Source organism: Oreochromis niloticus, linkage group LG10, assembly GCF_001858045.2.
Source record: "Oreochromis niloticus isolate F11D_XX linkage group LG10, O_niloticus_UMD_NMBU, whole genome shotgun sequence".
In the NCBI taxonomy this organism is placed as follows: domain Eukaryota; kingdom Metazoa; phylum Chordata; class Actinopteri; order Cichliformes; family Cichlidae; genus Oreochromis; species Oreochromis niloticus.
This window is the reverse complement of record NC_031975.2, coordinates 4,551,967-4,574,875: the sequence shown is the minus strand read 5'-3', so window position 1 is coordinate 4,574,875 and position 22,909 is coordinate 4,551,967. Positions and strand designations below refer to the sequence as shown.

General features: G+C 41.9%; 1 protein-coding gene across 5 annotated transcripts in view; it reads right to left on the bottom strand.

Annotated features, from left to right (window-relative positions):
* Window positions 1–252: 252 nt before the first annotated feature.
* Window positions 253–22,909, bottom strand: part of robo3 (roundabout, axon guidance receptor, homolog 3 (Drosophila)) — a 155,806-nt gene continuing 133,149 nt past the window's right edge. For 3 of the 5 annotated variants that reach the window (XM_019364085.2, XM_013274186.2, XM_013274187.3), the window contains 18 exons: window positions 19,141–19,222; window positions 18,095–18,263; window positions 13,774–13,940; window positions 13,532–13,653; window positions 13,165–13,381; window positions 12,395–12,519; window positions 11,653–11,836; window positions 10,998–11,249; window positions 10,534–10,573; window positions 10,132–10,271; window positions 9,772–10,053; window positions 8,347–8,488; window positions 7,636–7,854; window positions 7,032–7,231; window positions 6,774–6,881; window positions 6,138–6,305; window positions 3,729–3,871; window positions 253–1,124 (listed from right to left, as the gene is read on the bottom strand). In XM_019364085.2, the coding sequence (XP_019219630.1) occupies window positions 1,113–1,124; window positions 3,729–3,871; window positions 6,138–6,305; window positions 6,774–6,881; window positions 7,032–7,231; window positions 7,636–7,854; window positions 8,347–8,488; window positions 9,772–10,053; window positions 10,132–10,271; window positions 10,534–10,573; window positions 10,998–11,249; window positions 11,653–11,836; window positions 12,395–12,519; window positions 13,165–13,381; window positions 13,532–13,653; window positions 13,774–13,940; window positions 18,095–18,263; window positions 19,141–19,222 (2,772 nt within the window). In that variant the 3' untranslated portion in view covers window positions 253–1,112. The remainder of the gene's footprint in view (window positions 1,125–3,728; window positions 3,872–6,137; window positions 6,306–6,773; window positions 6,882–7,031; window positions 7,232–7,635; window positions 7,855–8,346; window positions 8,489–9,771; window positions 10,054–10,131; window positions 10,272–10,533; window positions 10,574–10,997; window positions 11,250–11,652; window positions 11,837–12,394; window positions 12,520–13,164; window positions 13,382–13,531; window positions 13,654–13,773; window positions 13,941–18,094; window positions 18,264–19,140; window positions 19,223–22,909) is intronic. The other 2 variants (XM_019364086.2, XM_005454563.4) reach the window with 1 other exon arrangement.

The window sequence follows — 22,909 nt, the reverse complement described above, 5'->3', positions numbered from 1 at the left end:
GAACAGAGCTTACCTTCACTTAAGGTTATTTTGTCATTCACTGCAACACAACACAAAAATCCAACATGCACACACAAACGGCTAACATGCAGACAAAAGGTCTTTATACCACTGATATGGTCTTTAAAAAAAGCCACTAACTGAGGCTAAAGGCAACTGTGGCACGGTTAAGAAAAAAACAAAAAACAAAACAAAGCTAAAGACATGCATGCACTGTCATGCAATTCTGTCTGAAAAAAGAATGAGTACAGGCAGAGGTCATCAAATGTATTTTACTGTACATTTACAAAACAACAAGAGTACAAAAAAGTCAGTCCACAGACATTTTTTGTTTGTTTGTTTGTTTTGGAGGGAGTATATGGACATTTCATCTGACAAATGCAGCAAACAGCCTCTCAGACAGACAAGAGGGGAAGCAGAGGGATTACAATCAAACTTTCATAAAGCCTGTCTGTCTGTCTGTCTGTCTGCAGAGTGGAACACTTTGCAGCAGAGAAACCAGAGGAAACATAGAAAAATATGACATTCGTAGCGGACAACATGGCAGCAGGGATCCTGGTGGGGAAGCGCTGGGGGGCGGAGACGTCCATCTGGGAGCGAGACCCAGCTCCTTTTGGTTTTTCTGACCCTCCCCCACCCCTCATTCTCGACCAGAAAACACACTTTGTGCTTCATATTTTCTGTTGTTTTGCCATCACAACATGAGTGCAACAGTAGTTAATGCTTTTCCAAAAAGTATACATTTTGAGAAAAAAAAGTTGGCACATTCAAGAAGACGTTTTTTTTGTTTGTTTTTTTAAATATCAGAGTTTGTGTTTTTTTAATCCTCATAAATACAATATACATCTTTTACCCCTGTATCCAGAGCTCACAAAATACAGACACAGGTATTTACAAACCAAAGGTGAGGAGTGATCTGAGTGGCTCATAAATAATCGGAGTAATACCAAAAGCAGAATGTAAAGTCTGTTTACAGCAATAACACAGGTTTGAGTCTAGGTTCCTGAAACCCTAAGCTCCATGTCTTGTTCAGCTTTTTGTCTCCACAGTGGTTAGATGGGCGGGGAGCAGGAGGGTGATCGAATCATCAGAGGTACACTGATAGAATTTCTTTATCTAAATTCCTGAAAGAGAGAAATATACCATCAGTACCTTAAACAATCAGTCTCACAGTATGAGTTATCAGCACACTGCAGTACACAACTTATTCTAGCAGTAACTTAGTATAAAGGGCCAGTTAATCCATCCATGAAGATTGAATCAGTTTTTATCAAGACTGTTTAGCTGTCAGGGTGAAGAACTTCAGCCATTTTCCTCTCAGTCTGAGCCACATTTCTGCAGTAATCACCTATCTTGTAAATTTTGAGTCTGTACCACTTAACAGGAAGTTAAGTGACTTGTTGACATTTCCACGATGTACCGGAGGATGCTTAAAACAGATTCTGGCTAAAATCTGTTTCTGGAAGCTCTGCATTAACACAAAACACATGTAAGTGTTGCAAATAATATGATGCAATGTTTAATACTCACCTTTTAATATAAAAATTAAGCTTTCAGCTCCATGCTGATCACAGTGAAGTTGCTACTACAAAGAGGAATTCCTCTCCAAGTGGATCCTTATTTTTTTTTTATCATATATACAGTATACTGTTACAGTTATGTATGTAAACCAAAAGCCTGCGGGCAGCCAATCAGAAGAAAATTAGCTCAAAGGGCAGAGGAAGGTAAAACAGCTTCACTAAGGGAAGTCTTTTATGTATGTAGTGTATTTTACTGACTGACAATCAACCAATCAATGGGCACATTTAAAAACAGGACAGGTTGACCAAAGTGCTTTACAAACAATCATGTGAACTATGCTTTAGCAGACTAAGTTCCCCATATTAAACACATATTAAAGCACTGCCAGTCGTTCCGGTTTTTGAGGATCGTGTCATGTACTGCATTTTGATTGTCATTATTCTGCATTCAGTCCCGAAAGATTGTTTCAAAAGAATCAAAAGTGATGCTACTTAACAAAAATCTAATTAACTTCATACAAAGTGCAGTAAATGGAATAATTCGGTGTGTCCTCGGTGCATCAGTGCATAGTGTCTTCTGCCTCTCTTCACACAGTCTCAGGGTGACTCCATCATGTGCCTGAATCTTATGCACAGTTCTGTTTATGCTTAGTGTGCAGGCTAAATTAAAAGAAAAGAGTGAATAGTGGCATTTCTGTCATTATCTATACAAAGATGAATCAAACAGGTCTCACGTAGCGCGGCAGGAGGTGTGTTCAGTTATAATGCAGATGACTTTGATGGATTTCACAAGTCACACTATGAAATTAAAAGGAGATGTATGAAAAAAGTTCCATGTGCCTCAAACTTTCATACACACCTCTCTAATGCCACTGTAACAGTGACCTATTTAGTTCCTAGCCTCGGAGCGTGTCTTAACAGGCTTGACGACATCTGCTGCCCTTCCGTCGCCCATCCTAGACTGGCCGTCTGGATCAAAGGCCACATGATAAGCAGGCAATAACACCACATGAGGAAGAGGTAACCTAATCCAGGCTTCCTGTAACTTTATTGCAAAGGAAGATTGTGCTTTCATGTGCCTGGGAAGGTGTGAAAAAGGTCAGGGTGGGTCAGTTAGGGGCATGTGGAGCAGGGGTGAGGTGTTCTTTAGTTCTCCACCAAGGGGGTGGAGAGGAATATAAGGGACCTTTGTGTGTGTGTGTGGAAAGAGAAAGGAGCGATTGTGCATGTGTGTCACTTTTACAAGTTGCTTTGCGACACTCTCATGTCTGATGTGCACTGAGAAGTGACCCGTGACAGGGCCATCCTTTCTCTGTCTCCTCACACATGCAGCTTTATAGTGATGCCTTGGGTTACAGCTGTAAGCTTAACAGCTACAGCATTAAAGGAATGCATCAAAGCTGCTGCACTAACCATGTCTCATAAACCACTGCCTATGTAGGTTAACACTGAATTTTGAAAATAACCAGAGTCAAAGTTGTGGCTGAAAGCTATTTTATCAATTTATTTACATAGAAGAAAATATTTGCCCTGATCCTTTTCTGCTTTTCACCTTTTCAGCATTGTGCATGGATGAAATTAATTAACACAACCTTTTCAGTTTTTTCCATGCAGTTAACCAATGCAAAACAAAGATTACAAACTGAATTTACATACACTTTGAATTTCACTTTAAAGAGCTCCCATCACTTTGGATTAAGCTCCTGTTGGGTTACCCAGCTTGCTGCCTACCTACAGTAATGTCAAACTTTGTAAGCATTGCCTCACAAGCACAAATTCCCTTCAGAGCCTTCCATTCAGCTGGCACAGCGTGCTCCACCATAAAAGACACTGGCACGTCGCAAGGGAGCCTGCAGGGGGTGCATTTAAAAGAGTGCTCCCACAGTTAAGTGTGCCCTCAGTAGTGCACTCCAGAGAGAGCAGTGGGTGTGTAGGCTTAACATTGTTTCTTACTGTAAAGGTTTTGAAGCAAATGGCAGTGGCAGATCTGTATGAATGGGCCTGAGAGCGTGTGAGTGTGTGTGTGTGTGGGGGGGGGAGTTTGGAGCCCTCTCTGAAGTGCCTTCACTTTTCAGTAATGATATGTAGATTAAACTGAATCCCATGAAGAGGCTTTGTTCTCATATTCATGAATATATAAAATAATCAATTATTAAAACCATTACAGGTGCACAAAACTGTATAACTGTTTGTTTTGCATAATTTTACCTCATTGTGTTTCCTGGCTGAGTTGAGCCCCCGGGAGCCTGTGGAGCCTCTCGATGAGGAACTTCCTGTAGTTGAACAGTTACTGGACATCTGACCTCTGGAGAGGTAACCGGCCTTACTGCTGTACAGCATCATCTCCTCATCTGGAGAGACAGATGCAAATGGGAAAATAAAGGTGCATTTGGACATTTTGCAGCTGATCTGGACCACACTTTTTCAGATGTAGGCTACGTCTACACTAATCCGGATAAATTTGAAAACGGTGTTTTCGTCTAAAAACACTCCACGTCCACACTATTGTTTTCAATAGTTTCCAAACAGCTGTTCATCCACATTGAAACGCTTACGGTCCTCTATTGCGCATGCATGAAACGCAAGACGATTCGACCTGCGTTATTTCTGTCTGCTGTTTATTTACTTTCCGGCTCTTTAAAACGTCGCGGCAGAATGTCGAGGAAAAGTTTTTTAAATGGACTGACAATGAGGTGGAGTTGTTGCTGTGAGTAACACAAAAGTACAAAGTTGCAAAAGCGAGTGAGAATTAAAGAATTTGAAGGAAAGCTACCTGGAGCATGTACAAACTGATATTAATCTTTAATAGGGCTGTCAAAATTGAGAGCAAACAAAGCAACTGCTGTATAACGCCCTCCGTTATCTTAGTTTAATTGGTCAGATGACTGCATCATATGACTAAAATGCGTCATCATTTTCAAATGAAAACGTATTAGTGTGGACATGGCCGTAATCTTATTGTTTTGTCTCTCAGCTTCACTTCACTCTCAGACCTCTGGTTTACTGCTGGTTTCTAGAGTATTCAGAATAACAGGCGGAGCCTTCAGCTTTCAGGCCCCTCCTCTGTGGAACCAAGTCCCAGTTTGGATTCGAGAGACATACACCCCCTCTGCTTTTAAGATTAGGCTTAAGGCTTTCATTTTTAATAAAGCTTATAGCTTATATGGGGTGGCTGTAGCTCAGGTGGCAGAGCAGGTCAGCCACTAATCAAAAGGTCGGTGGTTCGATCCCAGGCTGCATCCTGGCTGCATGCCAAATATCCTTGGGCAAGATACTAACCCCATGTTTGCCTACTGGTGGTGGTCAGAGGGCCCGGTGGCGCCTGTGTCCGGCAGCCTCGCCTCTGTCAGTGCGCCCCAGGGCAGCTGTGGCTACAATGTAGCTTGCTATCGCCAGTGTGTGAATGTGTGTATGACTGGGTGAATGACTGAATGTAGTGAAAAGCGCTTTGGGGTCCTATGGACTAGAAAAGCGCTATACAAATGCAGGCCATTATAGTTAGGGCTGGATCAGGTGACCCTGAGTCCCTGTAATTACGCTGCAATAGGTCCACACTGCTGGGGGTTTCCCACGATGCAGTGTTTGTGTCTTCTTCACTCACAAATTTAACTCAGTATGTGTTTATTCACCACTCTGCATTTAATCATTAATCTCTAGCTCTCTTCCACAGGGTGCCTTTGTCCTGTCCACTCACCGCAAAAGGCCAATGCAAATGGCCGCCCCTCCCTGAGTCTCGTTCTGCTTGAGGCTTCCTGTAAATGGGAGTTTTTCCTTCCCACTGGTACCAAAGTGCTTGCTGATAAGGGGTCATCTGATTGTTGGGGTTTTCTCTATTTTCACTTTATTACTGTAGGGTCTTTAACTTACTATGGGGGTGTCCAACTCCAAGCCTCGAGGGCCGGTGTCCTGCAGGTTTTAGATGTGTCCTTGATCCAACACCGCTGATTTAAATGGCTAAATGACCTCCTCAACAGGTCTTGAAGTTCTCCAGAGGCCTGGTAATGAACTAATCATTTGATTCAGGTGTGTTGACCCAGGGTAATATCTAAAACCTGCAGGACACCGGCCTTCAAGGCCTGGAGTTGGACACCCCTGCCTTACTATATAAAGCACCTTGAGGCAACTGTTGTTGTGATTTGGTGCTATATAAATAAACTGAAATTGAATTGAATACATTTCCATCCAAATGAATTCAACAACCACACATTTACCCAGATTTATTTTTGGAGTTGGGTATGGAAAAACAACACTGAGTTTTCACATGATATTCTGTGAAGGATACACACTGCAGGATTTTTAGATTCTCCGTGCCCCGCCTTTTGTTTTTGACAATGGCCAGGAGAGCTGGCTTCAGGGGTTTTTTGCAAAGTCATTTATAAAGAATGACATGTTACAAACAGACCCGCTTCACTCTCCCGTGTAACACTGCACTGCAGTAGTGGGCCATGGTGCATCATTATGTGGAAGAGGCTTCATCAGCCGAGTGCATAAGTGCTGCCTTTTCCGCTCTCTTCTTCTGCAAGAAGCACAACATTTCCAAGACAGCCCACACTCTCTGTCCTAAATTTGATTTGTCTAACCTTAAACTGCATTATGGCTGAAATACAACACACTTACTGTCAGTGTGTCTCTGTCCTGAGCCTTTTCGCTGCTGGCTATTAATGCTATATTCAGTCCTCTCCAGGGAGGACAGGGTACCGTTTGTCACATAGTTGGCCTCCATGCACCCCTGGGGGTCCTGTAACCTGTCCTCTTCTGGGGGTGGTTCTGGAGGAGGGGGCAGGTCTAAAAAAAGAAAGAGGCAAAAGGAAAGAGCATTTAAACTTTAAGAAAGAACTTTTGTTTCCATTTTCATTTTCTTCATTGTCAGGTTTCTGTTAAAAAACAGTTTTCTTAGTTTCCATAAAATGACAGGTTTTTCTTATTTCTCTCTTTGTTTTCTTTGCTAATTGAGAAAAGTGAAGAGACTCGCAGTCTTGATTTCTTGATGGAAATTGAAATGATTATTCACTTATTAAGATTAGAGCTCTTGTTCTTGTTGCTTCCAAGGTTATGGATTCACAGTGGACTGCAATTTCAGATTTTTATTTCCATTTCCAGTGTAATCATGCTTATCCAGTAAACATATTACAGTCCGTAAACTGAGATTACAATTTCCATCCATAATCAGGAATGCCAGCCTCTCATCTTGCCTTTGTAACAGAGCTGTGGACAGTCACAGTATCTGTGATTCACATATTTGAATCTGCCCACCTCCTTGGATGTCTCTTCTGTAAGCTGAAGTCTTGGACACTTTTTTTTTCACTCTTGATTTTTGGTTGGGTGGAGTACTTGTATCAGCGGGGGAGGAGCGACTGTGCACTGTGGGTGAAAAAGGATAAATAATCAATAGCAAGGAGACGATGCAGAAGGATTACTCACATGACAAACACTAAATCAACTTTAAATCAGCTTCCAGGATGGCGGCTGCTACTCTGTATTCTGTATGCGTGTGCACATCAGCCACTTTACCCGGTGTGGTCGTGCTGATGCCGTCTTCATTCAGAGCTGGGCCCTGGCTCTGGAGGCAGCGATGGGCAGGACTCTGGCACTGCAGCATGCCAACCTCTGATGAGCTGTGATGCTGTTGGCCGGAGAGGCTGGGGTTGGACTGGGTGAGCGGTGGGCTCGATGCCTGGGGAACTGGCATGGGACCGCAGGGTAACCTTCTGCTTTGGGAAGTGAGGGCAACATGTTACTGGAGCAAAAAATAAACTGAAGCAGAAGCTAAATCTTGTCATGTTTAGGAGTGAGGTTTACTATACAGCTAAACACATGATTTTTGGCATGATTAATAATGTGATTTTATTGGTTTCGTCATTTTATTCTGTCTGTCGCATCTGACAACAGCACTCAATTTAGCTAGGCTGCTTATCTGTAATTGTGAATTCTACTGAGAAGTGAACGGAGCACTAAACAGCGAGCAGTAAAACGACTGTGATTAGCAGAGAAACCCCCTTCATCGAAACAGTCAGAATGTGACATGATACCCCGTCAGCACATTTGCTGAACTTAAACACATTGACACAGTGCAGTCAAATGGACACAACCTTTAGAAAATACAGTAAGCACGTACCGTGACAACTGCTGGCTGTTTGATTGGTTCTGACGAGGAAGGTCATGGTGGGCTTGGGGCTCCTCGTGCGGTGACGGAGTGAGCGTGGCGGTTGACTGGTGACTGTAGGAGGTGGCTGGAGAGGAAGCGTTGTTCCTCTGAGGAGGCGAAGGTCTGTCCTCACAGCCTTCCATCAGGTATGTCCTCTCAGGGAGGGGTGGACACCATTCCTCATCCGATCTAGATGCACAGTGAAGCAGATTACAGCTCAGCGAGGCTGTGTGCAGCTCTACACCTCGATGTGTTGCATAATTATTGTCGAAGGACAGCCTGTTTACTCAGTGATACCTTCAAATCCAACTAGCTAAGAGGCTATTTAAAGATTAATGATGTTCTTTCAAGTTAGGAGGCCTCGCCAACGGCAAAACTGCAGGAGGCTAAGCTTCCCATTGAGTGGTACTGCAGCTATGAGTTTTGCTATGAGGCTGCAGAGTGCAAGTGGTAAGGGTCAACATTGCTAATTGTGTTTCATGGGTGGGGAAAACAGCTAAATCACTCAAGGAGTTGACCAAGGCTGAGATAATTGAGTTGTTAAGGGCAGGGCCTTAAGAGCAATGCTGGCTTTTATACTTAATGCAGCTGTTAGAGGTGACACTAAGTCTAAGTGATGATACAACAGTGTCATACTAATTCAGAGAGATGTGCATCTGAGGAGGCAGGACTGTGACTCACCCTAGGTCCATGTTCTCTGGAAGTTCGTCATCTTGCTCACACTGCTTCAGCTCTTCTATGGGCGGAGGCGGGGGCAAGGACTCCATCCAGGTCAGAGATGGGGTCTTTACAGCCTTACCCATCACCTTCTGCTTGGGCTTACCTAAAAAAATGACATAAATAAATAAATGCAGCGATTCAATTGAAGGGGAGGTTCTGGCACAATGAGCTGATTCGTCATGACCGTATTTTGACACATACCCCAGCAGGCCTGTGGCTCACAAATAGCAACACGGAGGCAGCAAAGTGGGATTTGTAGCACCACTGAGTGCATGTTGGCCAAACTGCTTCCACGAATAAATATTAAAAACAAGGAGAGCACAAACCTCAGCTCACTCTCTAAGGGAGTAGTTTTGTATTTTGTACATTTTCATTTTGTTTTCTTATGAAGTTTGCAAGAAAGGCAGATGTGAAATGTAAAAGTGACATCACTACACGCTTTTTGTCAATTTTCAACCAATATATCCAAATAAACAGATAAATAAAGTTGACCGTGATGGACCATTGGAGAACGTAAGGCAACTTTTCATGGATTGTTAGCACAAGCCCACTCTACACCCCTACAAAGTTTTATCAGCATTCATTGAAAACTTTTCGATCAATCACGTTTGCAGATAGAACGATTGCTCTCTTTCTGTCTTGTTTTTGTGTTCCTTTATCTTTCATTGTTACCCAAGTCCACTCCTGTTGTCTTGCCCAGAGTCAGATTCATCCCCATTTGGATGTGTCTTCCTGTTTTACGTTGGTAATAGTTGTTCTCCGTGTCTCAAGTTTACTTCTCCGTCTCGTTATGTCTGTTGTTGCATCCCACCTGTTATCTCTCCCCTTTTTATTCTGTGAGTGTGTGTGTTGTTTCTGTCTTCCTCTGTTCATTGTTGCATTGTCCCTCATCCTTCACAGCTGTGTGTACCCTCGCTTTGTGCCTCCCTGCTTCGAGTTTCCCAGCTATTCTATTTCTCCTTTTGATTCCTCTGCTCACCTTGGTTCTGTGTATTTTGGAGTTTCAGAATTAAATACTCATTTTCAATTTGCTTCTGCCTTCTGTATCTCTGTATTCAAGTCAACAAACAAGCTTTTACATAGCCCACAAAGAACAAAAACACTATCTTCTAATTAGCATTTTTCTTTTAGAAAAACAGAACAATCTAAAATCTGAAGCAATTCTGAAGGCAGCTGCAGACTGTTTCAAATCTAATATCAAGAAATGATGACAAAATATCAATGTAAATGGACTGCAGTATAAGGAAACACTGAAATCTAAAGCCATGTTTTTGGCATATTTTGGGTTTACATTTCACTGTTTCTTTCTTATTTCCTCTCCGTAATCAAAGCAACAGGAGACAGAGATGTGCGTTTCAAATTCACAGAACTGAAATCCTTCCTCACCACTGCAGCGGTCCAGCTGGGCGTACTGAGCTCCAGATGGACCGGGCTGGGTAATCCAGTGGCCGTCGTCTTGCTGCTCACCGCCGTGGGGTGGAGCTTGTGTCTGGTTGGTGAAAGGCATGATGGAGGTGGAAGCGTAGGGAGTGGTGGAGTTGTGCTGGGCGTAGGTGAAACTGTGCAGGTCCTCGCTGGTGGCGTCAATCGTGCTGTAGATGGGACCTTCGGTGGAGCCTCCCATGCTGTACTTCTCAGTCTGATTCAGGTAGTTGGAGATGCCAGCTTCTACACAGGGATGGAGGTAGGATTTAGCAAAGCTCTTGCTTGTTGTAAGCACAGCATCACAAAAACAGACATTCCTACCATTGTAGTATCTCTCAGCTGTGTCGGGATTGGCCGGGCAGCAGTTGACGGCCTCTTTGCCATTGTGAACCAGGTTGGTGGTGGGCCAAGAGTCTGCCAGCCATGGGTAGTTGCCCATGTTGCCCCCAAGCACTCCTTGCCTACAGAGACACTCTGGCATTAGCTGAAGTCATATTGGGGCAGTACAACAACAAGTATAACTGTCCAGATGGAATTAGAGAGCGGCAGAGAAAAAGCTGCATGCAGGCAGTGAGAAATGTGGTGTAAATTTAAAAAGATTCACAGAATATAATATCACAAAGTTCAGAGATATAATTCTAGAAATGTCTGTATGTCTTTGCTTAGCGACCCTATCCTACTAGTTCACACAGAAGCTGCACTAGTAGGATATAAACCAGTTACCTTCCATTTAGTCCTGGTCCTTCTCCATGAGGGAAACCAACTGCAAAAGCAAGAGAGACTCATGAGGAAATTATTTTGTTGTCCTACTTACAGTATCCTCCAGTCTAAATCTTATTCTTATAATGTAGAGTCAGCTGTTCTCATTTCCACCAAAAAAGCACAAAGAAGTGCATCTATGTTTTTATTTTTTGTTTTTATTTTTATGTGAGTTCATACTTAATCTTATAGTCGTGTATCAAAGCTGATACTATTGCAGTACAGAGAACAGAACCTGAATAGCAGGTATATATAAAGATTATTAAGTATCCAAGCCCAAATTTAGCCTAGGAGGGAATTACACTGCAACTATTTCTAAGTTTTCCTTTTATTTGGCTGTAAATAAGCCAATGGCAGCATTCTGGATTCGACTTCCTTCATAAGTATCATCCCAGCTTCAGGTCATCTTCATCATCCCTCATCCTCACCTGCTGGTGTGTAGGCGAAGGAGGCTGTGTAGTGGCTCAGCTCCTTCCTCTTCTTGCGGCGGCAGTAGATCCAGACACTGAATCCCATCAGGATGACCCAGCAGGCTCCTCCGATGCCTGCGATGAACGCTGGCTGCTTGACCACATCTGTAATCTGTTCAGCTAGACTCACGCTGCTCTCCTCACCACCATTGGTCTTGTCACCACTGCCTCCGCTTCCACCTGCTAATGAGGGCTGTTCAGCTGGCAGCTCTACAGGAGAAAAACCAGACAAGGAGATTTAAATGAGAGAAAACAAAAGATTATTGAACCATTTTATTTTTGGCTGGTTTGTTTAGTTTTCATACTCCAAAAAACAGCAATCAGTAAACCGTATGTGTCTTTAATAAAGTGAAACTAAACTAAACTATTAACCGTGGACATAATTACCTCTTTAATTCTTGAATAAACCTGATGCAGGGGATGACGACATAACCTGAGATGCAGCATTAATTAGCATCTTCTAATAACTTCTAATAACAAGTTTTTGGATGTTTTAGGTATGTGATTGCTAGAGCCACACTATGGACTTCAATATTTTCCTACGTGCTCTGGGATTAGTGTCAACTTTTGCACTTTGGCCCACTTTTTATTCTCATTATTTTTGTGGACTCACTGATGAGGACGGGCACCGGCTGACTGCGAGTGCCAATCCCAGCACTGGTCACTGCTGCCACCTCCACTTGGTAAAGCACTCCGGGCATCAGGCCCTTCAGCAACGTGGACAACGTGTTTCCATCCACTGTCTTGTTACTATAGTATCGGGTCTGGTTGTCACCACCACTGCTCATGCACCAAACCTGTTTGCATACAGAAAATTTGCCATTAGCTTTTTTTTAATACTTCACATTTTAATTCAAAGATAAACTAGTTAACTACTGCCCTTTTTTGCTTAAAACTACATCAGAGTCAAATATTTTTCCTGTACCACATATAGTATCCAAGCTTCTGTATGTAAAGTTTTCTTTTCCCATTTACTCTGACTGAAGAAAACATCATACTCACAATCCACCAATTACCCGGTGTTTCCTTTTTATCTATATCTTATGGGATTAGCAGTGATTTCATAAGAGAACCATCTTAACATTTGGGTCACTGGGTACACATTTTGTGTGTAAGGCACTACTTAAATGTCAGCTATGCTGTTTTCTTGTGTGAAGTGTCTGGGCAGTGAACAGAGAGTGGTCATTACACATTGCAGACGTGCTCCTGGGCAGTCACAGTGCTGCCCCCACTGAAGCTTTATTTAATTCAATTCAATTCAATTTTATTTATTTCTATAGCACTAAATCACAGCAGTCACTTCAAGGCACTTTGAGTGTGAGACATGTGACTTGACTAGGCTGAGGTATGTTTACCCTGTACTCCTGGATGATGCCATTTTGCGTGTCACTGCGTGGCGGCTCCCAGGAGACACTGATGCTGGAGCTGTTGCCGAGCTTCACTGTTGACACTGTAACAGCTCTGGGAGGGGCACTGGGTACTGTGAGAGGTGGGAGACAACAGTTATCTCATTTCATCAAGATGAGCAGAGTAGTTTGAGCGCAGTAAATTATGAACATACGCCCATATAGATACATATACATATGTATATGTATACAAAATAGAGCATATATACAAAACAGAAATACAACCTGCGCTTGAAAAGGAGTGGGAAGAAATAACACTTGTGTGCTCCTAACCCCTTCACATATTTATAGCTAAGTCATTATTAACAAATACATAAAGCAATAAAAGAGAAGAAACATGACTATATAAGTTAATGATGTTTCTTATTCAGGCAGGTCAATCCATAAGTGCTCATGGCATATACGCCTCCTTCCTCGTGTTTTACTCTGGAGTTTGGATCAACCAATCTAACCCCTGGCTGCCAAAACTGCAGCATAAGAAGGCTGAATTTAATGAAAACAGTGATCAGTATAAATGAACTTAAATTCCAGAGGATATAAAAAAATTAAAAAAAAAAATTAGATAACATAACGGAGATTCATGTGGTGTCATACAGGCTAATGAAAATGCCGTATGGGTCCTGCAGTGTCAAAGAAAACCTAGCCCAGTTTATTAAAAATACTTTTCTTTGAAGATTTCATGATTACAGACTTCTTTCTTCATTTACCAGAATTATTACCTTCTTCTGGGGTCCGGACCAGCAACGTTCTGCTATCTTTGCCCTGGAATTCATCAAAGTAGGGACGGATCTTTATCTCGTACTCGGTTCCTTTGAGCAAGCCGGTGAGGACGGTGCTGCGTTCCGAGGGGGAATTGATGTCTTGGAGGAGCCACATTCCCCCGCTGGGCCGGTAGGACAGACGGTACCCCTGGACGTACTGAGACTGACGGTCAACCTGGAAAAAATTGAGGTCAGCATTGGGGGAAGATGAGAGAAGATGACGGAACGGCGAGATGGAGAGGAAATGGAAGATTATTTTTCTCTCTTTGCTAACCCCAAATGATCCAAATGTTCCCCAAACAGAAGGGAAATATGTGCCACTCACGTTCCAGGATACTCTAATGGAAGCTGCTGTTAGCATCACGGGGTCCTGAAGCTGGACAGCCACCTCTCCCAGCTCCCTCTGCACTTGCTTGTGGTCCACTCCCTGACCTGTAGGGCTCACATCTAAGGGAAAACACACACATAGAGTGGTGCTGTCAGCGCATTAACACACAACAGTCACTGTTTCTAACAACTCCAGGTGTGAGTCTTGCTATATTTGGTGAAAGGGGGGTGCAGGCTGACCTTGTGTTCTGACGGGCTCAGAGATGGGGCTCGGGTCACTCAGGCCGTAGGTGTTGACAGCACGGACGATGAACAGGTAGATGGTGTTGGGAAGAAGGCCGGTGATGGTGTGTGTCTCCATTTTAACCATGTCAGCTACAGTCTGCCATGTGCTCCCTGCTGATTGGCTGTAAAAGTACAGAAGATGAAAAAAAGTCAGATAAGCAGTGTGATATTTAGTGGCTCAAACTACCTAGTAGAGATGTGCACGACTAGTTGACTAGATGACTAACTGTTGCTTCTGTTGATGGTTGGTACCAGATGTACTAGTCATTTATTCTTAACATTTTAAATGATGCCCAATGTCGATAAATTGTCCCATTGCGTAACAATGGCTGCATAACATTTGTCCCAAATGTTACGCAGCCATCTGCGACCAGCTGCCATGGAGCTACAGCCCTGGTATTGTTGTATAAAACTCCATAACTCAATTAATCTAGGTCTGATCTTTTTGTTAAGCCTATTATTGTTAGTTATTTTGAAAGCAGAGGAATAAGATCAAGCAGCAGAAATGAGCTTTCTCCGAAGGGTGGATGGGGTCTCCATTAGCGATAAGATGAGGAGCTGAGTCATTTGTGAGGGATGGATGATTTATTGTTTTGTTATTGTTTTAGATTTGAACTTTTATTGAGGTAAAACTTGTTATGAACTGTAGAACAATGTGTATCATTCATAATGCATAGCACAGTGCGTCACTCTTTTCAGCTGTGATTGATTAGTTTTTTGGAAGTTAATTTTTCATATTTTAGTAACGCTAAAATGTTATATTTAACTTTGTTTTTTTCTTCTTCTTCATTGTCTGCTTGGTGTATAACATGCAATGTTCATAATGCCACAAGGTGCCACAAAGTTAAGCAGCAAAGTGTGATTAATGGTTGAGGAATGGGATTTATGCTTCCATATTTTCCTTATTTAGACACTTTTTGACATTGTCCATTAAACTTTTGTCAAATCTAACTTGATATCTGTCTCTTAGTTTTGACTACACAGTTACTCTCATTTTTTTCCTCGTTAAGTCGACAAAATTAGTCACTAGGAACATCCCTAATAACTAGTAATTTAATTCAATTTTATTTATATAGTACCAAATCACAACAGCCGCCTCAAGGTGCTTTATATTGTAAGGTAGACCCTACAATAATACATACAGAGAAAAACCCAACAATCATATGACCCCCTATGAACAAGCGCGTTGGCGACAGTGGGAAGGAAAAACTCCCTTTTAACAGGAAGAAACCTCCAGCAGAACCAGGCTCAGGGTCAGCAATCTACTGCGACCGGATAGGGAGAGACAAGGAAGACAGGACAAAAGACATGCTGTGGAAGAGAGACTAATAACAACTAATGACTACATGCGGAGAGGTGTATAAACACATAGTGACTAAAGAAGAAATACGCATCATGGAATCCCCCGGCAGCCTACGTCTATTGCAGCATAACTAAAGGGGGATTCAGGGTCACCTGGTCCAGCCCTAACTATATGCTTTAGCAAAAAGGAAAGTTTGAAGCCTAATCTTAAAAGTAGAGATAGTGTCTGTCGCCCAAATCCAAACAGAAGAGGGGTCTGAAAACTGAAGGCTTTGCCCCTATAGTATAATTAGCTTGCATGTGCCTACTGCTCTTTGTCTCTCAGCATGATTACTCCAAAACTTCCAAAGTGAACTGAATGAAAGTTCCACCTGAAAAGTGGAGCAGAGAAAATGAAGAATCTCATGATACTGATGTGAAGATTCTTGTGAACTTGTGAAATACGTCAGTGACCTTGGGAGATGATACACTCTCTTAGTGCCCGTCCAGTTATTGATGCATTAATGTAAGCAAGGGTTAAAGTGCTAATAATTTTTTTGAAAAGGCTGCAACTAAAGATTATTCTGCAACCTAATTCATCTGCTGATTATTTTCTGCTTGGCTGACAAATATGCAGAGAATAAAGACCACCGGGGTCTAACCAAAAGATTAAGAAAACAAAATTAAATCATTAATAAAATCAATCATCAATTAAAAAGGGATTTTTTTTACCCACTTGTTCCACATATTTGCTCACACTGAGTTTGCTCACTTACAAAGAAATGATCAGTCTCTAATTTTACAGTAGTTTTTTTTCATTAATTGAGAAAATATCAACTAAAATCCAGGAAAAACAAATTATTCCCATATTTCTCCCACAGTATGAACTGAACTACAACAACAGGTAAAATAAACAAATGCTGTAAACTGATGATCAATATTCGATTTAATTATTGTATTGCATAGCATTTTCTACCATCTTAGACAGTGGCTAACAGTGGCTTAACCTTCATATTATTTTCACTATATGAACAATTTCTATATCTTCTATAACATGCTTTTCAATGTTACCCTGAGTAATTCATATTACTGAGTCATATTGTAAATCTCCTCATAATATGTTTGAATCCAAAACAGCAAAAATGTGGGGCTTATCAACAAGAAGGCAGAGTGACAAGCAGCTTCAAGCTGCTTTGTAATGCTGACTTGATGTGCAGCCTCATAATTAACCAATGCATGGGAAGAGCATGATCTCTTTTTGGTTTCCTCTAATATTCAATTCAATTTTATTTATATAGCGCAAACTCACAACAACAGTCGCCTCGAGGTGCTGATATTATTTATGAAACAACAGCAGATGTAAGCTGAAGTTTTGCAGCTCACATAACTTTGTGCTTGAGAGATCTTCTCCCAGTGATACTATTTGTTGTCCTGATGAATAATGTAATTGGGCTTGCAAGAAGGCACAGCTGCTGACATAAAATGAGGGCATGTTGTTGGCCTTGTGGCACTACCCCAGACAGATGCATTATTCCACCACCGCCAACCACAATCCCTCCTCCTGCTGCCTTTCTCTGTTCCTCTGTGAATTTACTGTCACCTTGGCAGAGAGGCAGTCACAAAGGCCTCCTCAACCATGAACTACCTTTATAGTGAATTCTAACAATTAGACCAAAGAGGGAAGTGGCTCAAGAATACTTGAGTGTGTGTGTGTGTTTGAGTGTGTATTCATATCTTCGTGGGGACCAAACATTGGAAGTTTACTATACTTAGGGGACCAACAGCCCTTATGTGAACCAAAATCCCGGTCCTCACAAGTTTGAAGGCATTTTTGAGACTCAAAATTTGGTTTTAACGTCAGGGTTACAGTGTGTGTATGTGTGTGTGTGTGTGTGTGTGTGTGTGTGTGTGTGTGTGTGTGTGTGTGTGTGTGTACAACACCCAGAGCACTGGATTCAAGGCAACTTTATAGTGGAAGAGATACTCAGGTGTACACAAGAGAAAATCGATACAGCATCAACAGGAAAATGGAAAGTGTGCCTTTGTGCATTAAATAAACCCTTACACACCACATACGGCATAAGCAGACATACTAGTGCTCCTACAAACAAGCCTTAGGACCTCAGGCAAAGAAATGTTATTGTAAACATCCCAGTGGTCCCCTCCAGCTGCTTTAGAGAAAACCCGTTTGCTTTATTCCAAAATGTTCAGGCGTTGCCATGGGATACAGTGGACGTCTGGATCTGATTAAGCACTGCCGGTGTCCCCATCTTTATCAAATTGGAAGGACATATTTCATTTGCCTATCTTCATCTAGAGGCTTCCTTCCGAACCACCCGTCCTGTTTAGCTAAATTTATTCTGGGTCTAATTAATCCAAGGCTGACCTCCGCTCAGGTGAAGATACCTGTAGGGTTCTGTGGAGGTCCATTCAGATTTAGATAAGCCACAAGAGAAAAGACAAGATTATTTTAGGTTGTTAATCAAGGTGTTTTTAGCGACTTATCAACGACTTGTCATCAAATTAATAATATTATTATTTCCAGATTATTATTCAGTTTAAGTTGGAGTCACATTAAAGAAACTGTGGCTAGAATTTCAGTATTTCTTGGTTTCAAAAGGAGCGCGGTTTCTGCAGAAAAAATCCTAAAACTGTTAAATAAAGAAGACAAATGTAAATGGACTTGTACTTATATAGCACTTTTCTACTCTAACTGAGCACTCAAAGCATTTTTTAACTTCAAGCTTCACACAAACACAATGATAAAAATGCTCTTTTCTGAAATTCACACACACGCTGATTGATGCATCGGGGCCTACTTGAGATTCAGTATCTTGCACAAGTATACTTCGCTATACAGAGTCAGGTATCAAACCACCAACCTTCTGATTGGTAGATAACCCACTCTATATCCTGACACACAACCACACGTGAGAAGTGCAAAAAGTATAAGGGAAATGAAGAGCTCTGGATTAACATAGCAATGTCAAGTTACCTGAAGGCCTCGATGATGTAGGAGGTGACAGCAGCTCCTCCCTCATGGGCATTGGGTTGCCAGGTCAGAGAGACACTGTTCTTGGACACATCTGTGACTATGGGCTTATGTGGTGGGCCCGGTAGCTGGAAGGGCTCAGTGGCCTGAGCTACCGACACGTCTGCACTCTCTGAATGGAAAAGGAAGCAAACAGGAAGGAGGAGGAGTAGCAGGAAAGGTGGAAGAGAATAGTGCACATTTAATTATTACAGCCGCCTTTAGTGCTACTGTTTCATTATGTCCTCTCTGTAGTCCTGCTAATGTTGTCTGAGCATTAGCATCCTTATCGCCGCAGGTGGAGCTCCTCACTTCTAACAGACTTTGTGATTTTGCTATTAGACCCGAGCCAAGTGTTCTGACACTAATAGTCAAATAACAGACTTAGGTGTTATCAGAGTAGCTTGTTAAGTCGTTAAAGGCTTCATTTAATGTCATATAAACAAATCTTTTACTGCTTGAAATATTTTATGTGCTAATGCCCGCTCCACTGCAGAGAAGGTAAAAAAGGGCAGAGCCACACAAAGCACTTAAATAAATGGGGCGTTTTAAGACAGATGATATCTCACATTTGCACCCCAAATGTGGTCATCAGCATATTCTCACCTTTACTTTACCTCTCTTGCCTTTTCTCATCACCCCAGGATTCACATGCATACACTTACTGACATTTAGATTTGCAGTTGGCTCAGGAACAGCAGGGGCTAAGTGCTTTAATTAGACCCAGCTACTTGTTTCATTTAAGCAATTACACAGACATGAGGAACACTACCTACACTCTGGCTTTTTACAGTGAAGTCACACATCCTACACTCAGTCACAGCTGATGAATTTTAAGTTACCCACATTTAATAAGGAGACATTTAACAAGTGACAATCAGCATTACTATTTTTAAACAGCACTTCATGTACATCGACGTTTTCTTTCTCGTCACATGCAGCAGTGTTATATGCAGCCACTTCATAGAGCTTCCATTTGCATGTATTTAAATCACACAGAGACAATTTACCTTTGACTGTGAGCACTCCACTCCAACTCGTCTCTCCGCTGGAGCTGCTAGCCAGGCAGGTGTAAACCCCAGAGTCCGTTTCCTGGCAACAGTAAAATGTGTATCATTAGTTTATTGTGCATGCGTGTGTGAGAGTGTGATACTGTGGTAATGCACCCATTACCAGTGATTGAGACTAAATGTCATATCTCTCCAACCAGACTGTTTGTGCACAGAGTGCTGAGCAGTAGGAAGTTGGTGTGGATGCAAAGCTTTTGGAGCAGGGAGATTTTATTAATGCAAAGCCAACCAGGTAACTATACCTTCAATGCACTTTCACAGTACAGGAAAATGTGCTTATTACTGTCAACTTGTAGCATCATGCAGATCCCATTTGTGACTATATGTCTAAAAAAGATGCACCTTCTTTTAGCTTTGTGTATATACATGTCTAAAGACCTTTTGAAAAGTAGAATACAGAACAATGTTCCCTTAATCAATCTGCCGCAAGGGTGACTTTCTCTCATTCAGCCCTGGGCCACTTAGTGCCACTCTTGTTTTTATTCAGGTACCATGAGGAAGAGTGGAAACCTTTCAGCCCATCTTGCTGACTCATTGTGTTTGGACAAGCTCTTGTGGTGGGCCAACATAAAAGTAGATATGAAACATACTTAAAGTTATCTGAAGGCACGGTTTTCAAATTCCTGCCTCTCCCAACTTACATTACTATAAGGCTAAACTAGTTTAGGTCAACATTAGTTTATATTAATGTTGCCACAGAACAATCTGTCATCAAAGACCTAAGAAATACTAAAGTGTGATTCATCCACTATTAAGAACAACTATAAAAAACATCTAGGTCTGTTTTCAGCTACAGTCTCATTCTGGCAGAGACAGCCTGGAAGACTAGCTTTTCCCATGTGTTGTCTGTTACACTGGCTGATGATACCCAAGGCCAAGGCTGCCATTCTAGCAGACGTGCCACAGCACGCTTCCAATGAAAGCCATATTAAACCACCCAGAGCAGATGAAGAGGGCAGCAAGTGAGACACAGTAAAAGCGCAGACAAATAAGTGAAGTTTCAAAATAAAAGACAGCATGCCCATTAAACATTATTCACTTCATTATGATCTTTTGGAGCAACACCAGCACGTCCTCAAAAGTCTGCTGATGCCTGGAGTTCTTTAGAGAGGAGGCTTCTGCCCTTTGACTAACATTCATACTTGTGATGTGTTGAAAATGCAGCACGATTGTTACTGTAAGTGAGACAGCCATTGCAACTTTTTCAAAATAAAGAGTACTGAGTGAGTCATAAGACCAACACATTCATATGTCATGAGATTCTTGGAAGGACGCTCATGTCTGAAAGCTGTGCTTCTTTTAATGACATCTTCTTCTGACAGCAGCACAAAGTCACTGGTGTGCTGATTGATGGAACAACTTACAGATGAAGTTTAAAGGCACATGGGGCCACATGGTAATTCAGATGGAGGTCATTAGTATTGTTCAGATCTATAGTGACATCCTACAAGCTTTATCATCTACAGTTCAGTACCTTAAAAAAGGTAAACAATGTGTTTATCTTGTTCTGTTATTATTCATTCATAACACTATATTAAAAATCTGCTTCTCCCAGGAATCACTTACATATGAACATCTCCATTCTCATTAGGGTACCTCAACATAACATCTGTTTTAATTAATTTCTACTTCAGAGATGTGGTCAAATGCAGTTATTTTATTTTTCTCCATAAATGATAGAATCTCAGTGGACCTATCTGAAGTCAAAGCTAAAGTCAAGCTGGTGGCTTTTATGTTTCTCGTCTGAGGAGGAGAGTTAAAGGATCAAAGGACAGAATTTTAATGACCAGCTAGAGGTCTAGAAATGTCTGAGGCACCAGTCTTTCTACTCAACAGCTACTTAGCATTCTGGACAGGCTATGAGCAGATGTAATTAAGAAGTGTGTGATAAATGTGCCTGTGTGTGTGAGTGTGTGTGTATAGGTGAATACTATTACGTTTTTGGAAAAGCAAGCCAAAAGCTAGGCGGGCTGTGAAATTGCTTACAAGAAGGAGATGCTGGGGGGTCTTTTACTGTGACACTGAGGTAGCAGCAGTTTGCAAGAGCAGTGCCTCTAAAAATGCTTTTTATTACTTTAGCTTCAACACTTCCGAGTCGACCACTTATTCATTTCATTCATTCTGTTGAAAATCAAGTCATCTTCAGTGTTAGTGTTAAAAAGTGCTAAAACATCAAGAAAGGGGTGGGAACATTTACTGTGTGTAAGCCATAACATACTGAGATGTGTACTTAAGTAAACAGAGCACCCACCACTTAGCTAATCAAATAGCAACATGCTGGTAAATAACACAAAGTCCTTCTAGATCAGAGGAACCTATGTCACCAGATGTCTTAAATTTCCTATTAGCTCTGACACCAGGACAGGTCTGTAGCACACTACTGATGTGAAGTGATTGGTGTAAGTAATAATATACTGCAGCACTAGCAACTATTAAACCTATATAAAAAAAAAAAAAGCATGAAAGCATGCTTCTCCAACTCTGTTTTTCATCATAAAACCTATGACACAGAGCAAACACAGCTTCAAAAATGACATGACACCTTTGTTGATGTTGCTGTAGTTGTTACCGTGCCAAATTCCAGCTGGCTATTAGGTCATGTTAGCGCTCCTATTGGTGAAGAAAGAGTACTTATAATGTCAGGGTTCTTGGGCTGCACCTCAGAAGGCAATTACCCTCTACTCCCTTGAACTCCTTGGCGATTGTTACTGTATTGATGGGAAAGAGGTAATACGTGCTTTTATGTGAGAAAATATGTCAAACAAACTAATTGCATTAACACAGATTTAAAACTCCATGTGTCACAGCTCAGTTTGCAATAAATGATGAAGACAAAAGACTGTGTTTAATATAAGTTACACCTACGAGGCCTCCTGGCTCTATACATAATTATTTGCAGCTCTTTGAGTGTGTGTGTCTGTGTGTGTGGTTGCAGTTAGTTTTTCAGCTGCTTGCTGCGAGATGTTTCAGTAGTTCATCAATTTACATGGCAATTGATAAATCCACCGCAAACACAATCAGCCTTCCCTTACTCACTTATTCTGCCAACTCAGGCCATTTTACTTGCATTGAAAACCTTAAACATTATACAGAGGATGTGGACAGCAGAACCTCTCACACCTAATGCCTCGCTGATCACTGTGCACACGCTCAGTCCCTCTCCCCTCCTGCTCAGGGTGACTCTTCTTTCCTCTTTCTAGAGGCCCTGACCTTGAGTTGACCTGTAGGCCGGCTGGTGCGTCTGTCTGAGGGGAAAAAGGGGGCCCCCAGATGGTAGCATTTGATCGGTGGATAGGGACTCGGCACAGAGGGTGGGTGGGGTAAATAGCCGGGACACCTGACTATTAATCAAGGCCGGCAGCTTTGGGCAGCGCGCAAAACACATTTCTAAAAAATGGATGAGGCCAGAGGAAGAGATGAGAGCAGGAGGGAGGAGCACCAATCATAAAGAGGGCACATGTCAATGTTTATTTTTTATGCTTTACATAGCACATGTTTGATATTTGGGGTATTTTTGTAATACAATTTAGAGAAATAATCTGCCAGTCGTATAAAGCAATGTGAACATTGGTGCTTTTTTCATTTACCCTCCACCTGCACCCCATCCCAAAAGCACCAGCATGAACATCCTGCACATCAGCAGCCAGAAGGGTGATAATGATGTCAGAGCCTATTTTGGGGTGTGTGCAGAAGGAAAATCTGATTATCA